The sequence below is a fragment of the Hyaena hyaena genome, unplaced genomic scaffold (assembly GCF_003009895.1).
Source record: "Hyaena hyaena isolate Hyena2069 unplaced genomic scaffold, ASM300989v1 scaffold_38, whole genome shotgun sequence".
NCBI lineage: Eukaryota > Metazoa > Chordata > Mammalia > Carnivora > Hyaenidae > Hyaena > Hyaena hyaena.
In genome coordinates this window covers 4,047,648-4,070,897 of record NW_024080670.1, presented here as the reverse complement: position 1 = coordinate 4,070,897, position 23,250 = coordinate 4,047,648, and the positions used below count along the sequence as shown (strand labels likewise).

General features: G+C 46.7%; 3 protein-coding genes across 6 annotated transcripts in view; all 3 read left to right on the top strand.

The window, feature by feature from the left end:
- LOC120230201 (neutrophil gelatinase-associated lipocalin-like) overlaps window positions 1-23,250 on the top strand; it is a 101,603-nt gene that overhangs the window by 26,882 nt on the left and 51,471 nt on the right. Inside the window, exons 6-7 of one of the 3 annotated variants that reach the window (XM_039229718.1) lie at window positions 20,571-20,601; window positions 20,785-20,815. In XM_039229718.1, the coding sequence (XP_039085649.1) occupies window positions 20,571-20,590 (20 nt within the window). In that variant the 3' untranslated portion in view covers window positions 20,591-20,601; window positions 20,785-20,815. Of the gene's footprint in view, window positions 1-20,570; window positions 20,602-20,784; window positions 20,816-23,250 lie in introns of those variants that run through there. The other 2 variants (XM_039229720.1, XM_039229719.1) reach the window with 2 other exon arrangements.
- Window positions 1,076-5,032, top strand: LOC120230200 (neutrophil gelatinase-associated lipocalin-like). Of its 2 annotated transcripts, XM_039229715.1 has the most exons (7): window positions 1,077-1,279; window positions 1,801-1,937; window positions 3,330-3,409; window positions 3,552-3,674; window positions 3,894-3,995; window positions 4,684-4,714; window positions 4,837-4,943. In XM_039229715.1, the coding sequence occupies exons 1-6, from the start codon at window positions 1,142-1,144 to the stop codon at window positions 4,701-4,703; spliced, it is 600 nt and encodes a 199-aa protein (XP_039085646.1). In that variant the 5' UTR covers window positions 1,077-1,141; the 3' UTR covers window positions 4,704-4,714; window positions 4,837-4,943. The 2 variants fall into 2 exon arrangements, with proteins under 2 accessions (XP_039085645.1, XP_039085646.1); XM_039229714.1 differs by lacking the exon at window positions 4,684-4,714 and having other exon boundaries at window positions 1,076-1,279; window positions 4,837-5,032.
- Window positions 15,274-20,062, top strand: LOC120230113 (neutrophil gelatinase-associated lipocalin-like). The gene is given in 6 exon segments (XM_039229550.1): window positions 15,274-15,350; window positions 17,061-17,199; window positions 17,701-17,837; window positions 19,215-19,294; window positions 19,438-19,561; window positions 19,783-20,062. Coding segments are annotated over 6 exon segments (666 nt in total). The 3' UTR covers window positions 19,892-20,062.

Genomic DNA, 23,250 nt, shown 5'->3' with positions numbered 1-23,250 from the left:
TTTTGCTCTCTAACAGAGCATTAACATTCAGACGTAGGGAATTCCCGGAGAAAGGTTTTGCTCCATATGTGCCTCAAGTATGTGTTAATGGGCTGCAGGTCATAATAAAATTTAATGCCATCTGCCATTTCCTGCTTGCCTTTGCTCTCCATATCACTATGGAGGGAGGGTGGTGTTGGGGTTCCAGGAAACTGAGTATAGAACACCTTCCAGCCCTCTAAGTTTCCTGGTTCAGGAAACTTAGGCTATTTAGAAGAGTCCCTTTTTCTTCTAATGTACTAGGACATAAGTACAAGTCCTGCAGGACTGTGATCTCTATCAGTTAACCATTTGTTTTCTTTCCTTTCCATTGTTCTTTGGCGGTCAGGAGTGCCTGAGCAATGTCACCCAAATCCCACCTGAGGGGAGGGGCATGCTAGCATGTGCTTTGCCCTAGCTTACATTATGCTCCCTCATCAGGAACACCCCCCAGCCAGCTGTTGGGGGAGTGTGAGGACGGGAAGGATGTCTCACACTGTGCCAGGGCCTGGTGTGGGCCCTTGAGAGGGCCAGGATCTGGGCTCCATGAGGAGCAAAGGGTACACCCTGTTCTTCCCTGCTAGGAATTTCTTTCAGCTTCTCCCCTTCCATTCCCTTTGGAGAACCAGAAAGCAGCATTGGCTCTGTTGGTATGAAGCATTCTCTGCTTTCATCATGTGCAGGAAGGGGGTCCCACCACACTTACCCCACCCTGCACTTGGGGCCCCGTTGAGAGACTCCTGGTGGTCAGATAGTTGGTCCAGATCTGAGGCCCCTGTCCTCGCACAGTGCTAACCAGGGAGAAGAAAGTGTGGAGGGAGTCACTGTCCCTGCCAGAGATGTGGAGATATGGGGAATGCATCCTCAAGCCTTCTGGACCTTCCTGCTCCTCATCTTGCATAACCCTGACCTGGAGGAAAGGGCAGAGGTGGCCATGGTCTTCAGCACGAGTTGCTGGCAATTGCCTCACCCTTCCAGGATTTGTCAAAGAATAACTCGCTCCACCCTGGAGTGAGCCATTGGCCACAGAGACCATAAATAGCATCCCCACGAGAAGCCTCCTCACTCATCCCCTCTTTCAGGGAATATCTGGAGCAGTGCCTGCTTCCTCAGCCCTGAAGTCATGGCCCTAGGTCCTCTGTGGCTGGGCCTTGCCCTGTGGGGGGCGCTGCACACCCAGGCCCAGGACTCCACTCCAACCATGATCCCAGCTCCGCCTCTGCTCAGTCTCCCTGTGGAGCCTGACTTCCAGAATAAGCAGGTAAGGGATCTGGAGGAGCAGCTACAGGGAGGCCCTGGGAAGAATGTGAAGAGAGGGGAGGAGAGGCAGGATGGGCTCAGGCTTGAACTCAGTCTGCCCTCGAGTGTCTTGATGTAAGAGACACCCCATGCCCCCATCTACACTCAATATTGCTGACAAGAGGGTCAGTGAGCAGAACTCCCCTGGTTCACACTCTCTCCCATAACCCCCGCAGTCCATGCAGGGTGGGAAGTTCTTCAGGCCCTCTACATGGTGAGGAAACTGAAGCTCAGGGATGCCAGGTTGCCACTTGTCAAGTGTCACCCTTGTCCCTGACACACTCAGGGCTCCTGCCTGGCCTGATGGGCACCAGCTCCTGCCAGCTTCATCAGCCCAGCCTGGATGGCCGGTCTGGGTCCCTGCAGCCCTATTATAGAAGCTTCTGGTTCAAGACCAGGCTGCCTAGAGGTGCCTGCAGGCATGGAGCGGGAGGGATCCCTGAGGCTGCTCCTGGCTCTGCCTGTCATCAGTCCCCACTGTAGTTCCAGGGGAAATGGTACGTCATAGGAGTGGCAGGGTATGGTTTTAAAAAAGAAGATAATAACAAGTTGAAGATGTACATTGACACCTATGAGCTGAACGAAGACAACAGCTACAATTTCACCTCTGCCCTGGGCTGGTGAGTGCTACCTCCTCCTAGGGAAACATGGGGGGTCTAAAGGACTGTACTGGAGGTACAAGAGGGAGACTGATGTCATAGCCAAGGGGTGACCAAACCTGAAAGATGATCATTCATCCTACCTCTGGGTACTGGATCCCTGTATTTATTTCTTCTTTTATTCACTAGATCAACATTTCTTGGCCACTTCAGCACAGACACAAGACAGTATTGTAATAGACAAAGGTGGTCATCAATGACAAGACAAAGAGAGTGCAGGGTGTTGTAGAATTGGAGGAGGGTCACTGGATCCAGCCTGGGATCCCATTAGGGTGTGTCAAGGGCTTCCAGAGAGGTGGTCTATGGGCTGGGCCTTGAGGAACCAACATGCATCAGAAGGAGGCTTGGGTCCTTCATGGAAGGGCTGGTGGACTGAGTCAGAGTTAGCCACCTCTTTTAGAAATGGTGAGCCATCGCATGGTTGCCCTGAGCAGGAGCTCATGAGCAGTCTGGAGGGGGGATTGGCCACAGTGGCAGGGGCCTCAGATACTGGTGAGGAGTGGGTCTGGCTGCAGCAGGGACAGGAATGATGGTGTGCAGCCCAGAAGGCTGATCAGTCATAGGTGGGAGATGACCAGAGCAGGGACAGATTAGGACCTAGAGAGAGGAGCCAAGGATTACCCAGAGCCTCTTTGTTTCTGCCTCTGGCACTTGGGGATTGGGCTAGAGCATCTGTCATAGAAGTAGCAGAAGAAAGACAGGTGTGGGGAGATAGGCTCTGGGTTCTCAGGGGACCAGATGGAACGCAGGTGGGAGGTCAGGGTTGGCCCAATAGCTAAGGGACGCTTTGGCCTCCAGCAGACTGGAGCTTCAGTGGTGATTCCCCCAGGAGAGGTTCCATGGGAGCCCACAGAATAAGAATAGGGGAGAAGGGCAGCTGGGTGGCTCAGCTGATTAAGCGTCCAACTTTTTGTCTGGTCATGAATTCATGGTTTGTGGTTCATGCCCTGGTTGGGTACTGTGTTGACAGCTCAGAGGCTGGAGCCTGCTTTGGATTCTCTGTCTCCCTCTCTCTCTGCACTCCCACACACAGGCTCATGCTGGGTCTCTCTCTCAAAAATTAATGAACATCTAAGAAAAGTTAAAAAAAAAAGATAATCAACAAATGCCTCAGGTTGGGGGGGAGACAGCATGGAGCAAAGGCCACCAAGGGGAAACTCCCCTAAGAAGGAAGGACAGTAGGTGCTGGAGAAAGTCTGAGCAAGTCAGGTGTCTCAGGGCAGAGTAGGCAGGGATAGTCAGGGATGGGCTTAGTGGGGAAAATCCAGGCCCATCTCAGGGTTGGGGGGTGGACCTCCTGCTGTGGCACAGTGGGCTGCCACCTTCTTACCCACCCATGTCTTACTTCCACAGGGGCCAGAACTGTGACCACTGGACCAAAAATCACGCCATAAATTTGCATGTAGGCCAATTAAACCTGGGCAACATTGAACGTGAGTTCTGAGTGGGATGGATCTCTGGGGGCATGGACCCCATTCCCCTCCACACAGATGCCAAACTGTGGAGGCCAGGGAGGAAGCAGTAGCTCCCTCTGCCCAGTAAGGGCTGGCTGATCCTTCACCATCCACCATGCAGGTTACAATAATTACCTGAGGTACACTACACGAGTGGTGACGACAGACTACAATCAGTTTGCCATAATGTACTTCAAGAAAGTTTACAACAACAAGCAGGAGCACCTCAAGATCGCCCTCTATGGTGGGTCTTACCCCTTCTGGGACTCAGCTCTTGGCCATGCTGGGGGAGAAGAGGTCCATCACACCCAGCCCCCAAGGTCCCCTTCACTCCGTGCCCCAAGTGGCAGAAGAGAGGTCTTTCCACAGAACCCTCATGAAGAAGGGGTCTGAGGCCTCGTTCACGGGTTCCACAATATCTATGGAGCTTTCGCCAGCCACTCACCACCCATCTTGGCCACAGGGAGGACCAAGGAGCTGCCTACTGAGCTGAAGGAACTCTTCATCAGCTTCGCCAAATCCCTGGGCCTCACAGAAAACAACGTCGTATTCACTCTCCCCAACGGTAATCACCAGCTAGGGGAAGAGAAGGGCACATGGGGACTGCCCAGGAATGATGTTGCCTTTCTAGGGAAGAGGGGAGAGGAGGGATGCAGTCCCCTGCTGTGGCCACTGGAGCCCCAGGAGCCACTTTGGGTTCAGGAATCCCCTGGTGCACCCAGGGATCTGGTTCCCATGTGTTCCTCCTTCACAAGAGCTCAGGCTTGCCCACAAGAGCACTGCATACCTGGAGCCACGTTTCCTCAGACTCCTTGCCTGGCCACCTCCCTTGCCAGCCACTTCTGTTTCTTCAGGCCACCTCCCCCTTTGTCCTGGGCCTGGCTCACCACTGACTTGGGAGGTGCCCTTGTCCTCAGGCAGCCTGGCCTGGGCAGGTGCCTCCCCAAGGCTGAGGGGCTGTCAGGACTCAGCAAGTAAACAGGAAGGAGACTTTGGTGCCCAAGCAGGAGGGTGGCTGGGCCTCACCTGCCTCCTTCGGAGAATGGGTGTCACCCAGGTCTGCTTGTCCTCAGCCCTGTCCTCTAGTTCCCTGCCCCATCATCCATCTCTCCTGTACCATCCCTGAAGGGAACCCCAGAGCTTCTGTGTCTGGGCCAAACTAGGGCCCAGGGAAGCCCAGGGGCAGGGCATGGGCCATGAAGGTCAGGGACCCCACACACCTGTTCCCATACTAACTACTCTGTCCCCTGCAGATGCGTGTGCCAATTACTGAGAATGTGTGTCGTAAGTATGGCTGGAGCGGGAGCTGATGGGAGCCAGGGTGTAACTGGAAGGGGGTCCCAGGTCTGCCTTTGTCCTGCTTGCCCAGCACTACTGCCCTCTTTAATCCCTTGATTCCCTCTCAGGTGCTCTCTGGCTCTCTCCACCCCATCCTCCTCTCAATGACCTCTACCCAGGGCATGACCCAGCTGTCCCCACCAGCCTGGACACCACTGAGAGAGGCAAGAGACCCTTCCTACTGCACAGCCCACCAGCTGGTCCCCAGACTGCCCTGTTGACAGAATCTCTCTGGCTTACTAAATAAACACATGTCCCCCAGTCCCCAGTCTGTGCTCCTTGATCTATGGGCCCTCTGAGAGAGAAAAGAGCAAAGGGCAGGCTTCAATTAGCATCACTTCCAGGAACTGTAGTCCCCAGAAAGGGATGGAGGCCATAGAAGCAAGGTCTAGCTCTGACTGAACACATCTAGTTCCCCACTCCAGGCCCGACCCCTACCAGCAGCTGCCCTCACTTGCCCTTGCCTCCTAAAATACTGAGAGGCCACATTGCACATCTCACACTCATATTCAGCCACCTGCAGCAGGTCCAAAGGCAGAGGACCAGCCAAGGCTAGGCAGGTGGAGAAGGTTGGAGCGCTGAGGTGCTAGAACCCCCACTTCACCAGTGGTGAAGTTTTGGGGAGATAGGGGATCCAAAGATATCCTGAGGTCCCTGCACATGCCCGGAAGTCACATTCTTTACTCACCTGGTAAGGCTGCTGGGAATTCTGTAATCAAGGTATCAGGCCAACATTTCCAAGGGACTTAATTGGCTCCATGTTTCATAAAGTCAACCTTAGTTCCTTAAAGCCATATGGTCATATCTGGGACTATGCATTTCTCTCAAATAGGATATTCCAGTCAAAACTTCGGTAAAATAAAAAGTCTTTTCAATGGTGGCTTTTACAAGGAGAACTGATTCTCACTGAACTTATGCAGATAAATATGATTGCTGTGGAAGTTCTGAGACTGAGACTTTTTGAAGTTCAGAGGGTTCAGGTAAAGAGAAAAGTTAAATGCTTCAACTGATTTACAGAGGAACATTGTATCAATTTCTGTACATTATAAATATCTTTAAAGAAAGTCCCCTTAATCTGGAAGAGCAAACATTAGAGAACCAGTAATGTTTCAAATGAAACAATATCTGTATCCTAGGAATTCCAAAAGAAGAAGAAGAAGAGAGAAAGGGGATGAAGGGGGTACTTGAACAAATTATAGCCGAGAACTTCCCCAATTTGGGGAAGGAAACAGACATTAAAATCCAAGAGGCACAGAGAACTCGCCTCAGATGTAACTTGAATTGATCTTCTGCATGACATATCATAGTGAAACTGGCAAAATATAAGGATAAAGAGAGAACTCTGAAAACAGCTAGGGATAAAAGGACCCTAACATACAAAGGGAGACATACCAGGGTAATAGCAGACCTATCTACTGTAACTTGGCAGGCCAGAAAGGAATGGCAGGAAATTTTCAATGTGATAAACAGGAAAAATATGCAGCCAAGAATCCTTTATCCAGCAAGCCTGTTATTCAGAATAGAAGGAGAGATAAAGGTTTTCCCAAACAAACAAAAATTGAAGGAATTCATCACCACTAAACCAGCCCTACAAGAAATCCTAAGTGGGATTCTATGAGGGAAATGTTGCAAGGAACACAAAGTACCAGAGACACCACTACAAGCATAAATCCTACAGAGAACACAATGACTCTAAATCCATATTTTTCAATAATAACATTGAATGTAAATGGGCTAAATGCTCCAATCAAAAGACATAGGGTACCAGAATGGATAAAAAAACAAAATCCATCTATTTGCTGTCTACAAGAGACTCATTTTAAACCTAAGGACACCTTCAGATTGAAAGTGAGGGGATGGAGGAGCACCTGGGTGGCTCAGTCGGTTGAGTGCCCAACTTCAGCTCAGGTCATGATCTCATGGTTTGTGGGTTCAAGCCCCACATCAGTCTCTGTGCTGACAGCTCAGAGCCTGGAGCTGCTTAGGGTTCTGTGTCTCCTTCTCTTCTGCCCTTCTCCCTGCTCGTGCTCTGTCTCTGTCTCTCAATAATAAATAAACACTAAAAATAAAAAAAAAAAAGTGAGTGGATGGAGAAACATCTAACATGCTACTGGAAGTCAAAAGAAAGCCGGAGTAGCCATACTTATATCAGACAAACTGAACTTTAAAGTTAAAGGCAGTAGCAAGAGATGAAGAAGGGAATTATGTAATAATTATAGGGACTATCCATCAGGAAGAACTAACAATTATAAATGTCTATGCACCAAATTTGGAAGCACCTAAATACATAAAACAATTAATCATAAACATAAACAATCTTATTGATAAGAATGTGCTAATAGCAGGGGACTTTAATACTCCACTTACAGCAATGGATAGATCAACTAGACAGAAAATCACTAAAGAAACAATAAACCTGAACGACACTTTGGACCAGATAGACTTGACAGATATATTTAGAACTCTACATCCTGAAGCTATGGAATCACTTTCTTCTCGAGTGCATACGGTAGATTCTCTAAGATAGATCACATACTGGGTCATAAAGCAGCCCTCAATAAATACAAAAGAATTGAGACCATACCATGCACACTTTCAGATCACAATGCTATGAAACTTGAAATCAATCACAGAAAAAGTCTGGAAAACCTCCAAAAACATGGAGGTTAAAGAACAGCCTACTAAGGAACTAATGGGCCAACCAAGCAATTAGAGAAGAAATTTAAAAATATATGGAAACAGGGGCACCTGGATGGCTCAGTCGGTTAAGCATCCGATTTCGGCTCAGGTCATGATCTTGTGGTTTGTGGGTTCGAGCCCCACATCAGGCTCTGTGCTGATAGAGCCTGGAGCCTGCTTCTGATTCTGTGTCTCCCTCTGTCTCTGACCCTCCCCTGCTCATGCTGTCTGTCTCTCTCTCTCTCTCTCTCAAAAAAAAATAACAAAACATTAAAACATTTTTTTTAAACATATGGAAACAAATGAAAATGAAAATACAACAATCCAAACTCTTTGGGATGCAACAAAGGCAGTCCTAAGAGGAAAATACATTGCAATCCAGGCCTATTTCAAGAAACTAGAAAAAGCGCAAACACAAAATCTAACAACACACCTAAAGGAACTTGAAGCAAATAAGCAAGAACACCACCAACTCAGAAGAAGAAGAGAAATAATAAAGATCAGGGCAGAAATAAACAATATAGAATTATAAAAACAACAACAACAACAGTTGAACAGATCAATGAAACCAAGAGTTGGTTTTTTGAAAAAATAAACAAAATTGATAAACCTCTAGCCAGGCTTCTCAAAAGGAAAAGAGACAGCACCCAAATAGACAAAATCACAATGAAAATGGATTTATTACAACCAATCCTCAGAAATACAAGCAATTATCAGGGAATACTATGAAAAATTATAGGCCGACAAACTGGACAACCTAGAAGAAATGGATAAATTTCTAAACACACACGTACTACCAAAATTCAAATGGGAAGAAATAGAAAATCTGAACAGACCCATAACTAGTGAAGAAATTGAATCAGTTATCAAAAATCTCCCAACAAATAAGAGCCCTGGACCTGATTGCTTCCCTGGGGAATTCTACCAGACATTTAAATCAGAGTTAATACCCATTCTTCTCAAGCTATTCCAAAAAATAGAAATGGAAGGAAAACTTCCGGACTCATTCTGTGAAGCCAGCATCACTTTGATTTCCAAACGAGACAGGGACCCAGCAAAAAAAAAAAAGAGAACTACAGGCTAATATCCCTGATGAATATGAATGCAAAAATCCTCAACAAGATACTAGCAAATAGAATTCAACAACATATAAAAAGAATTATCCATCAGGATCAAGTGGGATTCATTCCTGGGTTACAGGGCTGGTTCAATATTTGCAAATCAATCAATATGATACACTACATTAACAAAAGAAAAGATAAAAACCATATAATCCTGTCAATAGATGCAGAAAAAGCATTTGACAAAACACAGCATACTTTCTTAATAAAAACCCTCGAGAAAGTCAGGATAGAAGGAACTTACTTAAATGTCATAAAAGCCATTTATGAAAACCCCACAGCTAATATCATCCTCAATGGGGAAAAACTGAGAGCTTTCCCTCTGAGATCAGGAACACAACAGAGATGTCCATTATCACTACTGTTGCTTAACATAGTGCTGGAAGTCCTAGCATCAGCAGTCAGACAACAAAAAGAAATAAAAGGCACCAGAATTGGCAAAGATTAAGTCAAACTTTCACTTTTTGCAGATGACATGATACTCTATATGGAAAACCCAAAAGACTACACCAGAACTCTACTAGAACTGATCCATGAATTCAGCAAAGTTTCAGGGTACAAAATCAACGCACAGAAATCGGTTGCACTTTTATACACCAATAATGAAACAACAGAAATAGAAATCAAGAAACTGATCCCATTCATAATTGCACCAAAGCCCATAAAATATCTAGAAATAAACCTAACCAAAGATGTCAAATATCTGTATGATGAAAACTATAGAAAACTTATGGAGGAAATTGAAGAAGACATACAAAAAAATGGAAAAACATTCCATGCTCATGAATCATGGATTGGAAGAATAAATATTGTTAAAATGTCAATACTACCCAAAGCAACCTACATATTCAATGCAATTCCAATCAAAATTGCACCAGCATTCTTCTCAAAGCTAGAGCAAACAATCCTAAAATTTGTATGGAACCACAAAAGACCCCAAAAAGCCAAAGTAATATTGAAGAAGAAAACCAAAATGGGAGGCATCACAGTCCCAGACTTTAGCCTCTACTACAAAGCTGTAATCATCAAGACAGTATGGTATTGGCACAAAAACAGACACATAGACCAATGGAATAGAATAGAGGACCCAGAATTGGACCCACAAATGTGTGGCCAATTAGTCTTTGACAAAGCAGGAAGAACATCCAATGGAAAAAAAGACAGCCTCTTTAACAGATGGTGCTGGGAGAATGGACAGCAACATGCAGAAGAATGAAACTAGACCACTTTCTTACACCATACACAAAAATAAACTCAAAATGGATGACGGACCTGAATGTGAGTTAGGAAATCATCAAAACCCTAGAGGAGAAAGCAGGAAACAACCTCCTTGACCTCAACTACAGCAATTTCTTACTCGACACATCTCCAAAGGCAAGGGAATCAAGAGCAAAAATGAACTATTGGGACCTCATCAAGATTAAAAGTTTCTGCACGGCAAAGGAAACAATCCATAAAACTAATAGGCAACCGACCAAACGGGGAAAGATAGTTGCAAATGACATATCAGATAAAGGGCTAGTATCGAAAATCTATAAGGAACTCACCAAACTCCACACCTGAAAAACAAATAATCCAGTGAAGAAATGGGCAGAAGACATGAACAGATACTTCTCTTAACAGGACATCCAGATGGTCAACAGACACATGAAACGATGCTCAGCGTCACTCAACATCAGGGAAATACAAATGAAAACCACACTGAGATACCACCTCACGCCAGTCAGTGGTTGAAATGAACAAATCAGGAGACTATAGATGCTGGCGAGGATGTGGAGAAACGGGCACCTTCCTACACTGCTGGTGGGAATGTAAACTAGTGCAGCCCCTCTGGAAAACAGTGTGGAGATTCCTCAAAAAATTAACAATAGAACTCCCCTAGGACCCAGCAATAGCACTGCTAGGAATTTATCCAATTTATTTATGAGTGCTGTTGCATAGGGGTTCATGTACCCCAATGTTTATAGCAGCACTTTCAACAATAGCCAAATCATGGAAAGAACCTAAGTGTCCATCAACTGATGAATGGATCAAGAAGATGTGGTTTATCTATACAATGGAATACTACATGGCAATGAGAAAGAATGAAATCTGGCCATTTGTAGCAACGTGGATGGAACTTGAGGGTATTATGCTATGTGAAATAAGTCAGGCAGAGAAGGACAGATACCTTAGGTTTTCACTCATATGTGGAACAGGAGAAACTTGACAAAGGACCATGGGGAAGGGGGAAAGTAGTTAAGAAGAGGGAGGGAGGAAAACCATAAGAGACTCATATACTGAGAACAAACTGAGGATTGATGAGAGTAGGGAAAGAGGAAAATGGGTGATGGGCCTGGAGGAAGGCACTTGTTGGGATGAGCAGTGGGTGTTATATGGAAATCAACGAGACAATAAACTATAAAAATTTTAAAAAGAGAAAACACACTTTGTAAGAGAATATGTACAGTAATTATAAATGAAAAAAATAAAAAATGGACATAGTTAACAATCTGATGAGAGTTCATTATGATGTAATTGACAAGGAAACTCGGTTATTTCTGTAATACATAACACGTTGATATTCAGAATGTCAAGTGACAACATTATTACCAAAATGTATTAAAACTCTAGGAATTGCACATATCTTTGAACAGTTACAGCATTTATCCAAGCAATATAAACTAAGATTTACCAGTATGTAACAGGGCTTTTCAGTTAATGTACCAAATAAAAAGGCCTTCTTTGTCAAAAAACATTCTTTACAATTTAATTCCTTGGAAGTTTGTTAAATGTTAGAACGTTATAGAGTATATCTGAAATGGGATTCCAATCATCACAAATCTCAAAGCTTTAAAATATGTATTTAAAGATGGCAGTAAGATATTCCAAAGGCAAATATGTAGGGTTATATAGTTGTTAGCAAAACTTAGCTCCTTTCCCAATGAGAAGTTCTAACTAAGCAATCAATAACCTGAAAAAGACAAAACCTAAAGTTGTGGTTTTCCCAGCAGACAAAAGAGAAATACAAATTTCTCTGTATATATATATATTTTTTTTATCAAGAGCCAAACAATAAAAAAAAAACTTTGCCTTTTGAACAGAGAGAAAAGCAGAATTTCAACCTTATACCAGTGTACTTTTAAAAGTCCATTCATTACAACTTATTCTGTCCTAACTACACATAAAATTCCAAAGATTTCCCTTCATGAACCTTCTACAACTTTCCTTTGCATTCAAATTTTCTCCAAACCAGTCTCATTTAGGACAAAATTACTTTCTTTTACCTGCAACAAAAAAATATATTTCCATTCCTTCTCTCCTTTTTACACATTCCTACTTTTCTACATAGAGAATTGCTTTCCTTATTTCTATCAGTCTTAATTGTGTTTAGCAGAATTTTGTCTCTAAGAAACCTGTCTCCAGTGGAGACTAAGGAGTAGGCAATTGTTAACTGTTACAACAGAATCCTTTAGATAACTGTTACAACAGAATCTTGACAAATTCAAGATTCAATTAAGCACAAAACATGTTTTCCAATAGACCCAAATGTTCCAGTTTCTCTGCAATAAGAAGTCAAAAGCACAAATCTATGTTCAGTAATCAGTGCTTTAGCACTCCATTCTATTTGGAAAAGACCTAGATATCCACTGAGTTCAATCCCATTTTTCCAAGTTTCAGATTACCAAAGACATTGAAAGCTATCTTAACAATTATCCATGAAAACTTTGAAGATACACAAAATCAACCATTATTTTAAGTCATCTTTTTGCTAACAAATAGCAACAGATACCTCCTGAGCTTATTTGGCCTTTAAGAAACCTCGATAGAATAAAAGTTTCATATTTAATGCTGATAACTCTAAATACATGTCTATCTTAGTTAAATCAATAAACTTAAATAAGCTTAAAGGCCAAATACATTCCACCTCCATCCACTTAAAGGATAATCGATTTGTTCCCCATTATCACTTTTTTTTTTTTTACCTGGGACAGCAGTGGGGGAATCTGAAGTGGGCGATCCCAGGGGGTGCTCATTGCTCCTTGACATTGAGGGTGGGAAGATGGTGGATGGTAAGGGTCAGTTTTTTTGCAGGTCGCACAGAAGGTGATGCAGAACCAGGAGGAGGGAGAGGGGAAGGCAGAAAAGGCGAAGTCCCAGAAGGCAGAGAAAGGGGAATTCTTGGTTCTAAACCTTGTTAGCTGGGAAGGAGGGGGCCCCATGTTTGTTGGTTGGTTTGTTTGTTTGCTTGTTTGTTATCCACCAAAGTGGAAATAGGAAGTCTATGTCAGGCTAGAGAAGACAGGGGATTTCCCTGAAACAAATGGAGTTTGGGCAGCTGCTTGGGGATATTCTTTAAAGTCCACATCCAGAAGCAGACTAACAACAGTTGGCTCCAATTAGAGCCATTAACTCAGGAAATGAACGAGGGAGAGGCCTCCACCTCTCTTAGGAGGAGGAACAGAGAGAAAGAGTCAGCATCCCTTTTGTCAGGGATGGATTGTGTTTTTTCTAGCAACTGAGTTCCATCAGGAGGAGGGCTGTTCAGGCATCCACTGTGTCAGGAGGGAGTTGACTAGCCGAACATATTTGGGCAAATACATTCTGCAAGAGGCCTTTGGCTCTGGGTCCTGACTTAGAGCTCTGAAGGCCTGGACCTAGGGTGCCTTTGTCCATTGACCCTGTTTCCTCCAGAAGAGATCTAACTGCTAGATCCTACTAAGACCCTGCCATTTTATGGGACATCAGTCCTTTCCTAAATTTTGCAATTTGAATTGCTTCCAGTGGGTTAAAAAAAAATCACTGGGGACTTAGGAGAGGCTCCCTTCCTCTTCCTCCTAGAGAGAGAAAAGTAGAAAAGGTCAATTACCATGAAAATCCACACCCCCCACCAAACTCCCAGGCGGTGTCAACTGTGCAAGATATATCAGAGGTTCCTTAGGTGCCAAAGTGACCCAAGGCATATCTCGAACCAAATTGTTATGACCACCGACCAATGATTAAGGGCCTCTGTAGAAGGGATGCTCATGTCTCCCCGCTTTCCCACTGCATCCTAGGCCACAAATAGGTGCTGGTAGATGGACCTAGTTTGCCTTGCTGAGTTTGCCACCGTTTTTAACTCATCGGAAACACTGGAAAATTTTATAAGGGGGAATTGCCAGATTTTGTAGCTTAAGTAGTAGTTAGTAGAGGACATTGATGGAAAACAGTGACGACAGAAACCCAGCATGATTTACTCTACATGCCAACACATACAATCTTTACAGCCAACTTCCTAGGAAATGGTCCCCAGTTGGATTTTAATTCAATCAAGTTCTCCTTTTGTGAGCTTGCAGGGGAGGTCCCACAGCCAGAAGCGGCTAGACCAGGGATGTGGATGGGATCACTTTAGACCAATAAGGAGGAAACATCACACAGGAGTGTTAAGATTTGCAGCCACTTAGGTGGCTATCCCATGTCCAAACCCAGACAACTATGTATAAGGACAGGAAGAAAGAGAGGGCACATGTTTCTAGGCCTTTTTACCATTCCAGCCTGGGAATTCACTTCCAGGCAAAAGGCAGGCTTTCTCCTCCCTGTAGAGTAGCCACAGGCTAGAGGAGCACAGACTGAGCAATGGAGAGGAAAGTGTTCTAATAAGACCATAGTCATTGAAAAGCCCCCGAAATAAAAATAAAGGAAGAAAAGAGAAAGTACTCACCACATTGGCACCAAAGCTCAAAGTCCAGATGAAAATATCCACACCCCCACATTGGACGCCAAATGGTGAGGTTTTTGAGTGGGGAGGGTGGGGAGTTCCAGAGCCAACGACCAAGAAATAATTCTTGAAGACATCTTTGGTGCAAAAAAAGTGATCTTATTAAAGCGCAGGGACAGGACCCGTGGGCAGAATAGGCTGCACTGAAGTTTCGAAGAGTGATTGGCTTTATTCTAGGATGTTGGGGGAGGTAAAATCAAAAGGGAAGGAGGCCTCTAGAAGGACTTTGATATGCTGAAGAGGATTCTAATCTACCTGAGGCCTTGCTTTTATCAAGCTAAGGTTGTTTTACCTCTAGTAAGGCTTTAACATTAGGAATGGTAAGGGTTTCTGGGGAAATGTTGTACTGTGTTATTGCCTCAAGTATTTGTCACTGGGCTGCAGGGTATCAGGAAAGTTAATTTTACCTGACATTTTCTTCTTGCCTTTCTTCTCCACATCAGCATGGAGGGAGGGGTGTTAATAGGGAGTCCAGGACACTGAGTCTACCGTTTTCTGGAGATGAGACTATGGATAAGATTGCCTTTTTCTTCTAATTTACTAAGATATTTGTCAACTGATGGAGACTCATGTCCTGCATGATTGGGATCTCTATCAGTTAACCATTTGTTTTCTTTCTTTTCCTTTGTTCTTCAGCAGCCAGATGAATGTCACACATATTCCTATGAGGGGTGGTTCTAGCTTGTACATTATGCTTCATCTTCACCTACAGTCCCTTCCTTCAGGGTTCACCACTCAAAGCCCAGGCTAGGGGAGCTGATTCACCTATAGCAGGCAGAAGAGACAAAGAGGTCTCTAGGAGTCTCATCTGAAGCCAGAGAACCCTCGGGTCAGGCATTCCATTATCTCTGGCCTTTGTGGTAATATCTAGGAGACAGTGTCCAGGGGCTGGACCCTTCACAACCTCCATGGAAAACCAAGCCCCCATGAGGAAACTACTTCCCTCCTGGACAAAGCTGGGATCAGACATGGCAGGAACACTTCTGGGGGTCCAGGCCGAGGCCTGGGCTCCAGAGCCCAAGACTATGGCCAGAGACAGCCGATGGTATCAGTGATCTCTCAAGAATGAGCCTGAGTCCTTGAACTCACTGTGACCCAAAGTACCTGGTATCCAAGGTGGCAGGGTAGAGAACCCCTCTTGGGGGCTTAGACTCCCACCCCTTTTTTACACAGTGCAGATGCATGTCCCCTATTGACCCCCACCAGGATGGAACTGGGACTGTAGCCTCAGAGCTCTGCTATGTCCAGCTGTCTCTCATTGATGGCTGCATGCCCAGCTTGGGGTTTGGGTCCACTGGGCCCACAGAGGACCCAGCTGAGGTGTGGATCCACTCTGTCAATGGGGCATGGATGAAGGGAGGATCTGACTCAAGGTGGGAATTATGAGGCTTTATAATGGTAGGGATTTGAACAAAAAAAGAATTCTTGAGATATCTGGTGCACAAAAGGTGATTTTATTAAAACACAGAGATAGGACTCTTGGGCAGAAAGAGCTGCCCTGGGGTTGCGAAGAGTAACTGGTTCTATACCTTGGGGTTGGGGGACATAGACTCAAGAGGAAGTTTCTAAAGGGATTTTCATATGCTCAAGAAGACTCGCACATTACTGGAGGCCTGGCTGTTGTCAAGCTAAGGTTCTTTTGCCCTCCTGCAAAGCATTAGCATACAGACAGTAGCCAATACCTGGGAAATGTGATACTCCATATTTGTCTTAAGTAGTTGTCAGTGGGCTGTAAGTCATAACGAAATTTAATTCCATCTGCCATTTCCTTCTTGCCTTTGTTCCCCACATCTCTATGGAGGGAGAGTGATATTTGGGCTCTAGGAAATGGAGTATGGGTTTCTTGATATTAGGCTATTGATAAGATTCTCTTTTTCTCCTAATTTCCTAGGACATAGGTCATGCATAACTGTGATCTCTATCAGTTAGCCATCTGTTTTTTCCTTTCCTTTGGTCTTTGGCAGCCTGGAGTGACTGAGGAATGTGACACAGATCCTACCTGGGGGAGGGGCATGGTAACAGATGCTTTGCCCTCAGCTTGCCTTATACTCTCTCATCAAGGACACTCCCCAGTGGGCCTTTGGGGTTGGGGAGGGGAAGGGCTTCTCACTTTGTGCCAGGGCTTGGGATGGGTCCCTGGGAGGGTCAGGATCTGGGCTCCATGAGCAGCACAGGGTACACTTTGTCCTCCCCTACGAGAAATGTCCCTTTGAGTGGCCTCCCTTTCTCTGTACCTTCAGAGAACCACAAAGGAGCGTGGGCTCTGTTGGTGTGAGGCATTCTCTGCTTTCATCAGGTGCAGGAAGGGGGTCCCACCACACTTACCCCACCCTGCACTTGGGCCTCATCAGAGCAGCTCTTAGAGGTCCGACATGACAACTGGTCCAGATCATAGACCCCTGAGTACACAGAGTGCTAACCAGGGGGAAGAGAGTGTGGAGAGAGTCACTGTCTTTGCCAGAGATGTCGAGATATGGGGAATGTATCCTTCAGCCTCCTGGATCTTCCTGCTTCTCATCTTGTATAATCCTGACCTGGGGGAAAGGGCAGAGCAGTTGCCATAATCTTCAACATGAGTTGCTGGCAGTTGCCTGACCCTTCCAGAATTTATCAAAGGATAAGTCGCTGCACCCTGGGATGAGCCATTGGCCACAGAGACTATAAATAGTACCACACCCCCACCCCCAGAAGCCTCTTCACTCACCCCCTCTTCCAAAGAATATCTGGAGCTGTGTGTGCTTCCTCAGCCCTGAAGTCAGGCCCTGTGTCTCCTGTGACTGAGCCTTATTCTGCTGGGGGCCCTGCAGATCCAGGCCCAGGACTTCACCCTGCAACTGATCACAGCCTCGTCTCTGCTTAAAGTCCCTGTGCAGCCTGATCTCCAAAATGTGCAGGTAAGGGACCTGGAGGGGCAGATGCATGGAGGCCCCAAGAAGAGTGTAACAAGAGGGGAGGAGAGGCAGGATGGGCTCAGGCTTTACCTCAGTCTGCCCTCAGGTCCCCTGATGGAAGACACACCCCATGTCCCCATCCACACCCAACTTTGCTGACAAGAAGATCCGCTGAGCAGAACTACCCAGGTCCACACTCTCTTCCATAGTCCCTGCAGTCCATGTAAGGTGGAAACACCTTCAGGTCCTCTACATGATGGGGAAACTGAGGCTCAGGGACATAGCTGGCCGCTTGTCAAGGGTCACTCAGTCCCTGAAACACTCAGGGCTTCTGCCTGGCCTGATGGGCTCTAGCTCTTGCTGTGTTGTCAGTCTGGGTTCCTCCAGCACAGTTAGATCGGCTTCTGGTTCAGGGCCGGGCTGCCTAGAGGTGCCTGCAGAGATGGAGCAGAAGGGACCTTTGGGGCTGCTCCTGGCTCTGCCTGTCATCAGCCCCCACTGTAGTTCCAGGGGAAATGGTACATCTTAGGATTGGCAGGGAACGGTTTTAATAAAGAAAAACACAGCAAGTTGAAGATGTTTGCCGCCACCTATGAGCTGAACGAAGACAACAGCTACAATGTCACCTCTACCGTGCCCAGGTGAGAGCCACCACCTACTAGAAGAGCATGTGGGGCCTATGGGGCTGCCCTGGAAGTCCAAGAGGTTGACTAATGTCATAGCCAAGGGATGGCCAAAGTTGAAAGATGATCATCCTACCTCTGGGTACTGGATCCCTGTATTTATTTCTTCTTTTATTCACTAGATCAACATTTCTTGGCCACTTCAGCACAGACACAAGACAGTATTGTAATAGACAAAGGTGGTCGTCAATGACAAGACAAAGAGAGTGCAGGGTGTTGTAGAATTGGAGGAGGGTCACTGGATCCAGCCTGGGATCCCATTAGGGTGTGTCAAGGGCTTCCAGAGAGGTGGTCTATGGTCTGGGTCTTGAGGAACCAACATGCATCAGAAGGAGGCTTGGGTCCTTCATGGAAGGGCTGGTGGACTGAGTCAGAGTTAGCCACCTCTTTTAGAAATGGTGAGCCATCGCATGGTTGCCCTGAGCAGGAGCTCATGAGCAGTCTGGAGGGGGGACTGGCCACAGTGGCAGGGGCCTCAAGTACTGGTGAGGAGTAGGTCTGGCTGCAGCAGGCACAGGAATGATGGTGAGTAGCCCAGGAGGCTGATCAGTCATAGATGTGAGATGACTAGAGTAGGGGCAGATTAGGACCTACAGAGAGGAGCCAAGTATTACCCAGTTCCACTGGATTTCTGGCCCTGTACCTGGGGATAGGGCTCTTGCATCTCTCATGGAAGTAACAGAAGAAAGACAGGTGTGGGGTGATTGGTTCTGGGGTACCAAGGGACAGGATAGGATGCAGGTGAGAGTTTGGGTTGGCCCAGCAGCTAAAGGGGTCTTTGGCATCCAGCAGACTGGACCCTCAGTGGTGAATCCTTCAGGAGAGGTTTCAATAGGAGCCCACAAAATAAGAATAGGGGACAAGGGTGGACACCTGGGTGGCTCAGTTGGTTAAGCGTCCAACTTTTTCTCTGGTCATGATCTCACGGTTTGTGGGTTCATGCCCCACATCGGGCTCTGTACTAACAGCTCAGAGACTGGAGCCTGCTTGGTTCTCTGTCTCACTCTCTTTCTGCTCCTCCCCTGCTCTAGCTCTGTCTCTCTCTTCTCAAAAATTAATGAACATCTAAAATATGTTAAAAAATAAAATAAGGGGCAAATACCTCATGTAGAGGAGGGAAGGCCACCAAGGGGAAACAGCCCCACAGAAGGAAGGACAGCAGGTGCTGGAGGGAGAGTCTGAGCAGGTCACGGGTCTCAGGGCAGAGTAGGCAGGGACAGTTAGGGATGGGAACAGTTGGGAAGATCAAGGCCCAAATGAGGGATGGGATGTGAGCCTCCTTCTGTGACATGGTGGGCTGTCATCCTCCTACCCATCCATCTCTTCTTTCCACAGGGACAAGCGCTGTGATCACTGGACGAAAATTTTCAGCCCAAATTTGCATCTAGGCCAATTCAACCTGAGCAACATTGAGGGTGAGTCCTGAGTGCAGTGGATCTCCAGGGGCACGGATCTCCCTGCCCCTCTGCACAGATGACAAACTGTGGAGACCAGAGAGGAAGCAATAGCTCTCTCTGCCTGGCCAGGGTGGTCTGAAATCTCACCATCCACCATGAAGGTTACACTGGAATCCAGAATTACACTACGCAAGTGGTGACCACAGACTACAATCAGTTTTCCATACTGCACTTCAAGAAAGTTTACAACAACCAGAAGTACATCAAGGTCAACCTCTATGGTGGGTCTTGCCCCCACTGGGACCTGGCTCTTGGTCATGCTGAGGGAGAAGAGGCCCATCACATCTAGCCCCCAAGGTCCCCTTGACTCTGAGTCCCAGGGAGGAGGGAGAGAGGTCTTTCCACAGAACCCCTCATGAGGAAGGGGACTGAGGTTTCCTTTATGCTTTCAATAATGTGTATGGAGCTTTCACCAGCCGCTCACGAGCCATATTGGCCACAGAGAGGACCAAGGAGCTGCCTAATGTGCTGAGGAAAATCTTCACCAACTTTGCCAAATCCCTGGGCCTCACCGATGACAATATCATCTTCACTGTGCCCACCGGTAGTTACTAGCTGGGTAGAGGAGAAGGGCACATGGGGATTGCCCAGGAGTGATGTTCCCTCCCTAGGAAGGAGGGGAGAGGAGGGATGCAGGCCCCTGCTGTGGTCACTGGAGCCCCGGAGTCACTTGAAGTTCAGGAAGCCCCTGTCACACCCAGGGTTCTGGTTCCCATGTGTTCCTCTTTCACAAGAACTCGGACCTGCCCACGTGAGCACTGCACACCTGGGGCCACGTTTCCTCAGACTCCTTGCCTTGTCACCTGCCCATCCAGTCACTTCTCTTTCTTCTGGGCCCCCTCCACCTTTGTCCTGGGCCTGGCTCACCACTGACTTGGGAGTCGCCCTTGTTTCAGGCAGCCTGGCCTGGGCAGGTGCCTCCCCAAGGCTGAGGGGCTGTCAGGGCTCAGCAGGTAAATAGGAAGGAGGCTTGGTGCCCAAGCAGGAGCGTGGCTGGGCCTCATCTGCCTCCTTTGGAGAATGGCTGTCACCCAGGTCTGCTTGTCCTCAGGCCTGTCCGCCAGTGCACTACCCCATCATCTATCTGCTATAGCATCCCAGAAGGGAACCCCAGAGCTTCTGTGGCTGAGCCAGCCTGGGGGCCAGGGCAGCCTAGGGGCAGTGCAGGGGCCCTGCAGGTAAGGGATCCCACACACACACCCCTTCCCATACTGACCACTCTTTCCCCCCACAGATGAGTGCATGGATAAGTGAGCAAGCATGAGGTAAGTGAGGCTGGAGAGGAAGCTGAAGGGAGCCAGGGTGCAGCTGGGAGGGAGGTCCCAGGTCTGCCTTTGTCTCACCTGCTCAGCACTGCTGCTCTCTCTATTCCCCTGACTCCCTCTCAGGCGGTGTCTGCCTCTCTACCCCATCCCCTCATGCCAACCACTGCCTATGACACCGTCCAGCTGTCCCCACCAGCCTGGACACCACCGAGAGAGCCAGGGCACTCTTCTCTCTCTCTCTCTCTCTCTTTTTTTTTTTAATTTTTTTCATGTTTTATTTATTTCTGAGAGAGAGACAACATAAGCAGGGGGTCATAGAGAGACAGACACAGAATCTGAAATAGGCTCCAGGCTCTGAGCTAGCTGTCAGCACAGAGCCCAACGCGGGGCTCGAACCCACGAACTGTGAGATCATGACCTGAGCCAAAGTCGGACGCTCAACCAACTGAGCCACCCAGGCACCCCCAGGGCACACTTCTCACTGCACTGCCCCCAGCTGCCCCCCAGGATGCCCTGCTCACAGGACCCCTCCTTGCTTGTTAAACAAACACATGTCCCCCAGTCCCCAGTCTGTGCTCCTTGACCTCTGGGCCCTCTGAGAGGGAAAAGAGCCAAAGGCAGGCTCCTATTAACATCACTCCCAGGATCTGTGGTCCCCAGGAAGGGATGGAGGCCACAGAAGCAGAGTCCAGCTCTGAATGAACACTTCTAGTTCCCAACTCCAGGCATGGCCCCAGACCAGCAGCCGCCTTCACTCGCCCCTGCCCCCAAGCACACCGAGGGGCCACACCTCACATTTCACACCCATGTTCAGCCACCCGCAGCAGGTCAAAAGGGAGAAGACCAGCCAGGGCCAAGAAAAGAATTCTTGGAGATGTCTTTGATGCGAAAATGTGATTTTATTAAAGCACAGGGACAGGACCCATGGGCAGAAAAAGCTGCACTACATTGTGAGGAGTGACTGGTTATATGCTATTGCAGTGGAGGAAGCAAGTAAAGAGAAGTTTTCAAAGACATTTTCATATGCTAAAGATTTACAGAATACTGGAGGCCTAGCTATTGTCGGGCTAAAGTACTTTTCCCTCCAGCAAAGCATTAACATTATGACATTAGGGAGTTCCTGGAGAAATGTTCTTCTCTGCCAGTCTCAAGTATTTGTCAATGAGCTACAGGGTATCAGGTAATTTAATTTAATTTTCCCTGTCAATTTTTCTTACCTTTCTAACGGACATCACCATGGAGGGCAGAGTGTTAATAGAGGCTCCAGGAAACAGAGTCTATAAACTTCTAGAGATGAGACTATGGATAAGATTGCCTTTTTCTTCTACTTTACTAAGGTATTTTGTAAACTGATGGAGACCTATGTCCTGCATGACTGTGGTCTCTATCAGTTAACTGTTTTCTTTCCTTTCCTTTGTTCTTGGGCAGCCAGCAGTGTCAGAGGAATGTCACACATCCCACCGGGGTGGGGGGAGGGGTAATCCTAGCTTGTACTTTGCCCTTAGCTTGCCTTTAACTCCCTCATTCTAACATCTCTAAACAATTTAGACCCTTGTAACTTTAAGGTTATTGAAGGTGGAAGGTCTCTTTTGTAGCTATTTCTTGTTCAGTAAGAGTGTAGAGATATCCCTATCTATGAGTTAATATTGATCAGTTGGGGAAACACAACCGATTGCAGAAGGCAGAGGGAGCTGGATCCAAGGTGGATGATGAATAAGAACATTCTGGAGTAAAAAGGATGATCTGTTGGCTTGAAGTTATTGTAGTGATGGAGTCTTGTCACCAGGCAGAGAGACGTGGGAGAAAACAGCAAAACGTAATTAGAATAACAAGAAAGAATTGCCTAAATAAACGTCCTTTGGTAATTGATAAAAATCCACAAGTCCAGGAGATTAACCAGTCATGAAATGAAAGAGAAGGGTTGTTTAAAGCACTAGTTTGAGTAGTCAGGTCAGTTAGAAATCCAGGAATATTTGTGTGATAATCTAGAGTGTATACGGATGAAGTTTTGATGTGTTGGTGGGTTGGTCTGAAGCCTAGAGCCAAGAAAGAATTCTTGAAAATGTCTTTGGTGCAAAAAGGTGATTTTATGAAAGCACAGGGACAGGACCCAGGGGCCGGAAGAGCAGCACTGGGGTTGTGATGGGCAACTGATTATAGTCCCTCAGGTTGGGAGGGAGTCAGGGATACAGTAAGTCTGTAAGGTATTTTGAAAACAAGGTCTCCAGGGGCTCACTGTTTCTGGAGAAACACCACTTATTACCGTTGAATAAAACCTCCATCAAGAGACCCTTCAGATGCATATCAGAGGGCCATAAACTTGGAGTATGATTGCCGATATATACCTTGGGGCAGTTGAGAGAAAGGAAGTAGATTTACCAGATCCTGGAGGTTGGGATAATGTAACCTAAGGTTCCTTTGCCCCTGGCAAAGTGTCATTAAGAGTTCGCTGAGCTCTAGAAGTAGGTCACTGTGCTGGTTTTGAGGACTTGCCAAGAGGCTGTAGTCAGTAAGAGGATTTAATTTGTTGTTGGCCTTGGCTTCCTACATCACCATGGCAAGCACTTACACACCTTTACTTTGCTCTTGGGTAGCCAGGAGTGTTTGAGGAATATCACAGATATTCTACTTGGGGAAGGGGGGATATGC

What these genes read in the sequence shown, in the direction of transcription:
- LOC120230200 (XM_039229714.1), top strand. Translation starts at nt 1,142, where the DNA reads ATGGCCCTAGGTCCTCTGTGGCTGGGCCTTGCCCTGTGGGGGGCGCTG. An exon ending in TTCACCTCTGCCCTGGGCTG is followed by an intron (nt 1,938 to 3,329) that starts GTGAGTGCTACC and finishes TTACTTCCACAG; the next exon opens with GGGCCAGAACTGTGACCACT. An exon ending in CCTCAAGATCGCCCTCTATG is followed by an intron (nt 3,675 to 3,893) that starts GTGGGTCTTACC and finishes TCTTGGCCACAG; the next exon opens with GGAGGACCAAGGAGCTGCCT.